This window comes from Haliotis rufescens, unplaced genomic scaffold (assembly GCF_023055435.1).
Source record: "Haliotis rufescens isolate VD_foot unplaced genomic scaffold, xgHalRufe1.0.p SCAF_1, whole genome shotgun sequence".
Taxonomy (NCBI): domain Eukaryota; kingdom Metazoa; phylum Mollusca; class Gastropoda; order Lepetellida; family Haliotidae; genus Haliotis; species Haliotis rufescens.
Window position 1 is genome coordinate 22,905,076 of NW_025963779.1, and position 10,698 is coordinate 22,915,773.

The 10,698-nt window shown below is 39.7% G+C and overlaps 1 protein-coding gene across 1 annotated transcript; it reads right to left on the minus strand.

Moving 5' to 3' along the window:
• LOC124131717 (MFS-type transporter SLC18B1-like) lies at nt 1–10,698 on the minus strand. The gene is made up of 8 exons (XM_046495186.2): nt 10,453–10,698; nt 7,578–7,723; nt 6,524–6,622; nt 5,401–5,495; nt 4,413–4,508; nt 3,659–3,733; nt 847–940; nt 1–393 (listed from the first exon to the last, which is right to left on the minus strand). Exons 2-8 carry the CDS (start codon nt 7,608–7,610, stop codon nt 301–303), a joined length of 585 nt encoding a protein of 194 aa, XP_046351142.2. The 5' UTR covers nt 7,611–7,723; nt 10,453–10,698; the 3' UTR covers nt 1–300.

A 10,698-nucleotide genomic window follows, 5' to 3' on the forward strand; every position in this document is an offset into this window, starting at 1 on the left:
ACACACTGATTGTGCTTCGCCTTTAATGTAATTTAATTCTATGTGAGAAACATTCAATCATTAAGTCACATCTGTCAGAAGCGCGTAGATGAGAAAACCAATTGCAGCGGCGGAGGAAGTGGAACTCAAATTCGAGCAAGCCTTTAGAGAGTTACTTTGGTATAGGTCATTGTATCCCAATTGTGTGGATCGGTGCTGTTGATGTCAATCAGTAGATGTCTGGTCGGGCTCGACGATTTACAGACCACAGTCACCACGAGTCGACCATTTGGAAAGCAGAGTTTTCAGTATAATTTGTGTTTATTTTATTTCTATATAGTCTTCCGTGTTTGCATTCTTCAATTTGCCTTTGCTCCACAATGTGACCCCAAGGTAAGGCGTCAAGGACAGCCACTGGAAGAGCAACACAGACAGCATCACTACAATTAGGAGTATTGCATTGTTATTCATGTCTTATAGTTTACTGAAAAACTAGACAGCAGCTGCATAATGGGAAATCGGGTTTAACGTCGCGTTCAAGATTTTTGCACTTATATAGCGACGTGCGCGCACGTGTGTGTCTGAGTGACTACCTGACTAGTCCGCAGTAATGCTGGTTTTATAATGCTGGCCCACTGAGACACCATACCGACGTCCTTGTTTTATCCCACTAATGCTGAGCAAAAGGCAGGGCAACAACAAGTATAAGTTTTTAACGTATTTTGGTAAGACGCGTCCAGGGATCGCACCATTGACGTTCCGCTCTCTTGGCAGACGCTTTATCCACTAGACCACGTAGGTCTTCAGCAACTGTCTGAGGTGTGAATACCAGCACTATACAAGTTCATCGCAATTATAATTATTTACCGTGATCGTAACCAGAACGGAACATCCAACCATCGCCCACGGGAATCCGAAATGATCAACGACTATTCCAGTTACAATGGGACCAGAAAATGTTCTGCAAAGAATAGTTTGAATTATACTCGTACTGACAAACACATTTATCAGTTTCTTACATGCTTGTGATATAGTTGGAAACGAAGAGTGGATATTTCTTAGGATTATGGAAAGGGTTGTGTCTCTTTTATGTATCTGAATAAGTGACAGCGATCCTACTGATATCAAAAAGTCAGGCAAGGGGTTCCATTTTGTAGTAATAATAATAATAATAATAATAATAATATTCAGGAGGAGTTATTGACCATCTCGTGGAAGGTCAGGCATATACGTACTTTGGGATGCAGATTAGGGACAGTGAGTGACTTAAGATTTAACGTTGCATCGCATTATTTCAGCCATTTAGCGACGAACAGGTTAATATATTTATATTTATGCAAAGTTTTATTTAAAAACAAGTTGTGAAACATATTTGAGCATACTATATTTAGAAACAATTTATGAAACATATTTGAGCATAACAATATTACATATACAGTTTTAAAACACGGGCTATAGGCCGCCAGTAACCAAAGCTAGGCCATCTCGCTGGGGATCATGGAGATTTACAGTACCTCTGCTTCCTGCATTTACGTCATCACTTTAGCTACTGGTGGTTGTGCACAATACTAGCCAATATAAAAAAAATACTCAGCAATGAGTTGGCTTAAAACAATGGTTGATGATAGTTACATCGATTATGATAGGATTACGTGTCACAAATGGGGACAACAGTTCTTCAGTAATGTCAGTTGATAATAGCATCACACCAAATTTAAAAACAAGCATTTATTTATTCACATACATATTTAAAATTTATTATACAGACCAATTTCTTTCAAATAGCTGATCATAAGATGCCCGCTAACACTGGAAAAGAGATTTACGCTTTGATAATGTGAAACCCTTGCGGTTGCAAAGTCCACACAGTCAAGCAACCTTTCATCACAAGGGATACACTTAGGAGGCTCGTCCTCATCTGTCTTAAGCAGATATTCGTGTGTAAACCGACTGTGGCCAATACGACATCGTCGTAAAACGACCTCGTCATGTCTTGACTGACAACCCAAGAAGGTTTGACCGATTGTTTGTTTTAATTCGTGAAGTTTATTGCTTCCTACCTGGGTGTCCCACCTCTTTTGCATGAGATCCCGGGCATAACTTTTAATAGTTGGTTTGAAATCACCGCACGGGCTAAGTAGTGAAGATAACGGTTTGTCAAGAGCTGCTTTAGCAGAAGCATCGGCTTTTAAGTTACCTATTATGCCTACATGACTTGGTAACCAGCAAAAGACGATTTCGCATAGGCCAGTTGATCATTGAAAAGTTCTAAAATGTCTGGGATGATTTGAGGATACACGTTTAAGTGCCTGAAGGCATGACAATGAATCTGAGAAGATGATGAAGTTTTTAGATTGGTTTTGATGTTTGATATAGGTTAAAGCTGTAAAGATAGCGTTTGCCACAGCAGTCAAAAATGAACTAGAATCTGGTATTCTTGAGGAGACAGTTCTGGGTCCAATGATGGTGGCACTTGCAACTTTGCCATCATCCTTGGACCGGTCTGTAAAAATGTCACCAGGATAGAAGAACCTCCTGTTGCTTTATCACCAGGAGGGGAAAACGAGTGGTAAGAACTGTACTGACGGATATATAATAGATCTGTGTTTTGTAGATATGTTTCTTTGAGACAAAAAGCTGACGGTTTAAATCTTGGATTAAAAGTTGTATTTCATTACAATTCTTCTTAAGACCTCTGCAATTCCATTGTATAATGTTTTGTGGGGACTGAACGGGTGAGATGTCCTTTTGTATTTACATCTGTACATAATAATGTCATTTATATAATGGTACATATGAATGTGCTAAAAATGCTTAGAAAAGCTATACATATTTTAGAGCAACAGAATAGGTTTTCTCAAACTGATTGAGCGTAGAAAGTGATCTTAAATCTACAGCTGCATTGGAGGCGAAAGATCCGAATTTCAAATTACATCCGGTGACTTGATTGTAAGGCTCTTGAAGGAAAGTACTCGTTCCCTTGATCACACGGTTAGGCCGCGTGACTGTGGGGATCTTGTATCGTATCCTTTGCGAAACAGGAAGTCAGTGAAGGTCGAACTAGTGTGACGGTATTTCTGGGATTTTGTTACAATTCTTGTAGTTGAGTTTTCGACGTTTTGCAGTCTTTGTGTCTTTGGGTGAAATCCAAACGATCTTACTTAAATACAGGGACACATATTTTTTTACCGTACCTAGGTTAGACATATGGGACATACGTACATATGTACATACGTATATATGTACATAAAATCTTTGTTGATCCCTATCCAACGCATGTAAAGTACAGTTTTCAATAACTTCAAAACACATGGCAATGTTAGTAACAATTGTTTAATCCTCAGTGCTATTAAAGCGCTACTTGTATTTATTTTAGGGTATTTTTTTTTTCAGAAACGCCTCATTCACCTTTCTTTGGACGAGTTACATTTCAAAGCATTTGCTGACTGGTACAATGGAACTGCAGGTTGTAGCAAAGTATAAAATACATTACTGGAGTAAGGTTACTGCATTTTATAAAACCAGGAATCAAAGATGAATATAGCTATGTATTAGTGAGGCCAGCTATCACCTTATTTCGGACAGTAGCATTGCTCGGCAGGGTTACGTTCTAAGCTGTTAAGTGCCCTCAGAACATAGGTACAGTTATTCATACAAATCATTACGTGAAACGTCTTACCCTATGTAATTAGATGACTGAATGATGCCGGCTAAGAATCCCAAAGTAGCGCCATCGTCCTTTTGTCCCATATCTCTGAAACAGAAACATTTTCATGTGGGGATTCGGTTCAGAATACACGTGCTGGCGTACTTGGTGGGCGGAAGGGTCTAGCTCTGTGACCATTTGCATGTCAATATGAAATTCAAGTTGATTGTAGTACTAAATATGAAAATATATATTTTTAAGGCAGGTTTATTTTAAGTTTGGAGATCTTGCAATGCTATTGTATGTAATACATTACATGACAATAAGCATTTATGTCGTGAGAAGATTGTATGTAATATTACATCTATAAAAAGTTATTCAAAGCTGTCGAAACTAAAGTTTGGCGATGCGAAGGTGAGCTTACATTAATGACACTGCAAATACCAAACGCATCAGTCATCACTGGAATAAATATCCTCTAATGTTAATTTGTTGGTATTATGTGATACTAATCCTTGAATGACAACGCGGTGTGGTTGAGTGAGAGACTTTTAGCAGTATTCAAACAATATCGCTGCGGGGGATACCAGAAATTGGCTGCCCACATTGTTTAATGACGTTTACGAATTGAACATTGATTGATTTTGTTGTTGTTGTTTAACGCCGCACTCAGCAATATTCCAGCTATACATGTATGTCTGTAAATAAACGAGTCCGGACAAGACAATGAAGTGACTGTCATCATAAGCATCGATCCACGCAATTGGATTGTGTAAACGGAACTCACCTCGCTCCTTGGTATATACACTTTATCGCACTGACAATGACAGGGGCAGTTGAAAAGCCGATGCATACAAACATCAGTATTGTCAGCCACAACAGACTGGTAAAGACAAGTGAGTGAGTGAGTAAGTATGTTTTACGCCGCTTATAGCAATATATCACCAAACGGGGCACCAAAATGGCATTTACACATCGTATCCATGTTGGGAATGGATATTGATTAAATATATCCTTCCAGACAAGACTGTTAATTGGGTTTATCATTGGCATACATGTGGTACATTACCACTTTTGATTCAAATATAACACAGTTGTCTACATCCTCTACTTTCAGGATTGATAAGCGTGCTCTTGAAACACCAAACTCGTAGTTTCTGGCGATTTAGGTAATGTCGTAAAATATGCATTGTGTTTTGTAAGTATTCTGATTTTACCAATTAATGTCAAGTTTCTTCTCCAGTTCGCCAAATGTCTTTTTATATTTTTAGAAGTCTTTTTCTGGAAGTAATCACCCTAAGGTATCTTAAATGAGGTTTAAATGTAATCCCTCGCACGTCAAACGTGTCTACATGCCAATCTAATTGTTTGTTTTCACATAACTTAACATTTGTGTTTATGTTATACTATGTGTGTGCCCATATTGATATGCAAACAAACGTAAGGAAGTATAAAGATATCTGGGGTTTGTGCGCTTGTTACAAAAGTTAGATATACTTCTCTGTGAATAAAATTAGACCAGTTAAAAAGACATCAGCTAAGTGTGTGTGTGTGTGTGTGTGTGTGTGTGTGTGCGTGCGTGCGTGTGTGTTTGTGTGTGCGGCGTCTGAAGGGGTTATATTGAGGTGATACAGAGTTTGCATTAACACACGATTACCATTTTTCACGTTTAGAGTCACAGTGTTATGATTTGGAAGAAACCCAACATTAGAACAACCACCATTGAGATCATTATACAAATAATATTGTAACCGATATTATATGTTAACACTTACGTCGGAACAAATCCCAAAAATGGAGCTGGTCCAAAAAATAGGTAACTGGCGGATAGACAACACAGTGCTCCCCACAATGTAGGGATTGCTGACACCTGGTAGTAAAAAATATTACTCACGTTTCATCACAATTATTTGTTTCATATTTGCATTAAATATATAGCGTTATCCGATTTCAAAGATTTACTGTCTGAGCGTAATTACCCAATGGAGTGAGTGGGTGGGGGCGTGTCAGCTTGATGTGTGAGGAAAGTACGAAGTGATCCATGTTTTGGACGGGCACCACTCCGGTGAAATCCCCGAGCACCACTCCGGTGAAATCCCCAAGCACAGGTATGTTGCTGACAAACCTAGAACATTATCGGGGCTAACCAGGATTCGAACACACAGTCATATCTTTCTGGCGTGACGAAGGACACAGTGAATAGCGGCGCATTAGACGACAGGCCCTCCGATCCACACCATCCCGCTGTGCAGTCCGCGTTCCCGCCTCAACATTATTCCAATGGAAGGGAGCGGATCGCTTGCCATAGTGAAGAGCATAGGGTCAATTCACCAGCACATGGTGTCGATAAATGTGCAGTGTTAGCAATTCTGCTTGAATTTCATTCAGAGCGTTTCGTAACTGAGAAGTAAGTCCTCATATCGGAGAATTTTATAGTGAGTGAGTTTATGCTTAACTTCACATCAGCAGTATTTCAGCCATATTGTGACGAGGAGAATATTACAGTTGTTATTGTAAAACATTCCTATGATATTTACACATAAAATGTTGTATTATCTACTGGTTGATTTGTTGGTTTGTTGTTTAACGCCGCACTCAGCAATAGTCCAGCTATATGACGGCGGTCTGTAAATAATCGAGTCTGGTCCAGACAATCCATTGATTGATATCATGAACATCGATCCACGCAATTGGGATCGATGACATTCATCAACCAAGTCAGCGAGCCTGACCACCCGATCCCGTTAGTCGCCTCTTACAACAAGCATATCTACTGAGGATGTAGGAGACAAATGAAGAAATTCGAAAATGTCCAATTGGTAATAGAAGATAATGTGGTGTGGTGATCGCATTGTTATACATACTCACACAAAGAATGTACTCGTCAGCATGACATACCTTTTTGTCAAGTAGATATCCCCAGAGTGGTGTGGAAAGAGAAAAGGCAGCTGGGCCCGTCATGAAGATCAAACTAATAATAACTTGGCTTACGTGAAACTGAAATAGCAAAGAAAACGGAGTTTTGACACGATTAACACTTCTTGAAACGTAATCAGTTTTCTGAAAATATCTTCTACAAAATGAGAGCTGATGCAGCGCTTTCCACTCCCTGCCTTATTCATCTAGCTCACTAATTAACTCAAACGTCTTCATTTAAAATGTTGAGATATTACAGATAAGTCCATTAAACACACAAAACTGATTATGAGTTTGTTTGTTGTTTAACCCCGCACTCATCACAATTGTTGCTCTATGACGGCGGTCTGCAAATAATCTGGACCAGAAAATGCAGTGATTAATATCATAAACATCGATCTAAGCCATTGGGATACGATGACAAGCATCAACCAAGTCAGCGAGTGTGACCATCCGATCCCGTCAGTCGCCTCTTACAACAAGCACGGGTTGCTGAAGAGTTATTCTAACTCCGAACATCACGGGTCTGATAATGTGTGAGTCATTCAATCTGATGGTCGTCATACCTACATAGTGCTTGTCAGATACTAATATGACCTACCTATGTTCAGTATGATAATGTCTACCAGTGCGAGTCATACCTAGCCATTTCTACCGATCAAGCATCCTTCGGTTTACCTACCTGAGTCAGGTGCCCTAAAATCCTTCATACGTCTTTATCATCTGCCAATCATACCTACCCGTTCATGTTCTCACTGGCCATGACTTATTGTGTCAGATGCTGGGGATACCTATCTGTGTCAAGATCTCATCGTATCGTCTTTTTCTTATACCTGGGGCGGTCGGGTAGCCTAGTGGTTAAAGCGTTCGCTCGTCACGCCGAAGACCCGGGTTCGATTCCCGACATGGGTACCATGTGTGAAGCCCATTTCTGGTGTCCCCCTCCGTGATATTGCTGGAATATTGCTAAAAGCGGCGTAAAACCATACTCACACACTCATTTCCTATACCTGTGTTAGGTGAAAGCCATACCTACCTGTGTCAGGTGCTGGGCGTAGAACGGACCCATAGAGGCCAACCCAAAGTAAGCAGCGTAGATGGAGAGGGCTCCAAACCAGACTGAGGGACTCCTTAATGAATGTGAGACAGCAACACTTGATCGTCTTTGTGTGGAAGGAACAGCTACAACATGACGTGACGTTGAAATACATTCAAGCTATGTTACACCAGGATATAGTTTAACAGTACAGGTTATGCATGGACTTACAAGCTCGAGGTAAAAATGAATGGACAGACAAGCATAACACAGTTTACAGTTTATGTACGGATGGACAAGCTCCAATAATCACAGTGTAATGGTTAGCCAAGGTGGTTAATTCTTTTGCAAACCCATTTCATTTTTCAGTTTTGAAAACTACTTTCCCATATGAAAAACTAAAGAACAACGTCATTCCTTGGTCCATGGGGCTTTTGTTACAAAACTTCTTGACCATAGATACAGTAGCCTATCTCTCTTCAGGGGTTCAGGAAATTTGTCAAAGATGAAAGCAAATGCCATCTTAAGTATACTGAGGAAACAATATGTGAAATGATGGACATCCTCATTGATAACAGCCGTCATATAGCTGGAATATTGTTCAGTGCGGCGTTAAACAAACAAACAAACAAACAAACAAATCATTGATAACAACTATGGAAGTAAAAGATTTAGGTAAGTGAGTGAGTGAGTGAGTTGGGTTTAACGCCGCTTTTAACAATATTCCAGTTTCATCGCGGCGTGTCAGCTTAATGTGGGAGGAAAGCCCGAAGTGATGCATGTCTCAGACGTTTACCACTTTGGTGAAACCCACGAGCACGGGTATGGTGCTGACAAACCTAGAAACATAATCGTGGCGAACCGGGATTCGAACCCACAATCATAGGTTTCTGGCGTGCCCAAGGGACGCAATTCTGCACAGCGAATCGCGGCGCCTTAGACGACTGGGCCACCCGTGTCCCCTTTAAGTAAGTATACGTCGTAGGCTTCTCCATGGGCAACAATTGTATTCCCCTTGCTGCTGATCTGTCTCTTGATGCAGTTGAATTTGAATTTATGATTGGAGTGACAAAGCCAAGAAGTTAAACTTAAGCTTCAGGTCTATCAATGATCTGATATCGCTCAATAACCACCAACTGGCTAATTCCCTTCCGCTGATTTGACCACCTGAACTAAAAATAACGGAAACAAGTGAGAATGCCTCATCGGTTTCATATTTAGATCTGTGTATAAAGATTCAGAGTCACAAAAATGTCTCTACAAAACTTTGTGCGAAGAGGATGACTTTAACTTTTCCTTGTAGTCAACTTTCCCTATGGTCAACTTTCCCGTTACATCGAGCAAATATTCCAGCAACTCCAGCCTTTGGTCTCTAGATTCAACAACTTTTGAAGTACAATCTACGGAGATGTCAAAGAACGTCGTACGACTTTTGCTCAAAAGTTGTTTGATCAAGATTACGAAAAAAAGGTTTCAGTAAAGCTTTCAAATTATGGTGCCACCGGTGGGGCCGAATACGCTCACTTTTTCGTGAAGACCTGGTAACATCACACTATTTGATAGTGAGTCATAAACCCATGCTAATGATATAGTCGGAATCGCACATCCTCCCAAACATATACATGCACATTTATATCGTACAAGCATGAAAATGTTCTCTTGTGTGCAAGATTAAGGTCCCAGAAAAAAAACACCTGGGACTTTTTCTAAAGAATCAATAACACTGAATCAAAACCTCCCATCAGACTGATACCTATATGGTGGTGTTACCATGAGATGCTTACCACTAGATGTAATAGGAGTTTCCATTTATTTCAATGGAATTTAAAAAATAAATATGAAAGATAAAAAATATAAAACACAAAAGTCACAATGCTTCATGAGTCATACTCTGGATACAGAGCTTTTTACTGATTGAATTTAATCCCATGCATACAGGAAAAAAATCCTAAATATCAAAACGCATCAGTTCATGGCTGGACTGATATGTGTCCAGAGTTTGGACTAGAAATATTGAAAGGTCTTTGGGTAATGCACAGGAAAAGAACGGAAGGAGGGGCGGACCGATGGGCAACACCCAATCCTATATCCAAACTTACTCCTGTTTGGTACAAAACGAATGAGGAAATCAGACCTGTCTTTGGCTTCTCTCCAATAAGTCTTTGTTTTATTTCAATAAGATTCAAATGGTTGGATATGTCAGGCCAAACTGGATAATAAGTCGATCGACCCAGCCAGTTTTGTTCCTTAGTCACATGATGGTGGCTTTTATGTGCCCGTGATTGTCTCCCAGACAACAACACTTTAAAATAATTGATGGATTTGTAGCAGTATTATAGGCTGATTAAGTGGAATTGTGGCCACTTCCAACAGTACTTCATATATATTATGGCATGTCAGATTGGAGTGATAGGAACGTTCGATGTTATTTAGGTATTAGTTTCCAACTGAAACAAGTTAAACTCATCATGAGTATGGATACACTGCTGTCAATTTCGCATTCGAACTTACGTTCACAGGATTCCGTTCTTAATCACGAAGCTATGAACAGTAAACTGAGGCCTTTGACGACCAACCGCTCATGACCTTATGTTTAATAATAATACAATTATTTGGTATTTGTGGATTTACCTATTCAATAGTAGTAGGCAAAACACAGATAAAGTTTGCCAATCAGTATGGCTTCTTTGAAGTTGGTTTTAAAATTATAACTTTATAACTTTTGTCAGTTCAATGACACGATGACTACGTCTTCACCACATACAAACTGTTCCGGTCGACGAACTGTATATCTATTCACACCCACTATTGTGAAAGAATTATGGGGATTGAGAAAAAATGATATTCATTGTTTATGTAACAAGCGGAAACATACCGTCTTGACGAGGTAGCACGACATAAGAGGCACATCCACAGGCAAACGTGCAGCTCCCGAGAACCCAGAATGGAAGGCCATACCCTCCTAACTGAGGTGTAAACAATTGTTAATATCAATGCATACCATCTGCATATGAATTACAAGTGCCCAAAGAATGAAAGAACAATATGCAATGTTTAAGACATTAATAAAAATGAGGTAACTTTTCTGAACTTGTTTATCAGAAATGGTTCATGTGTGCTG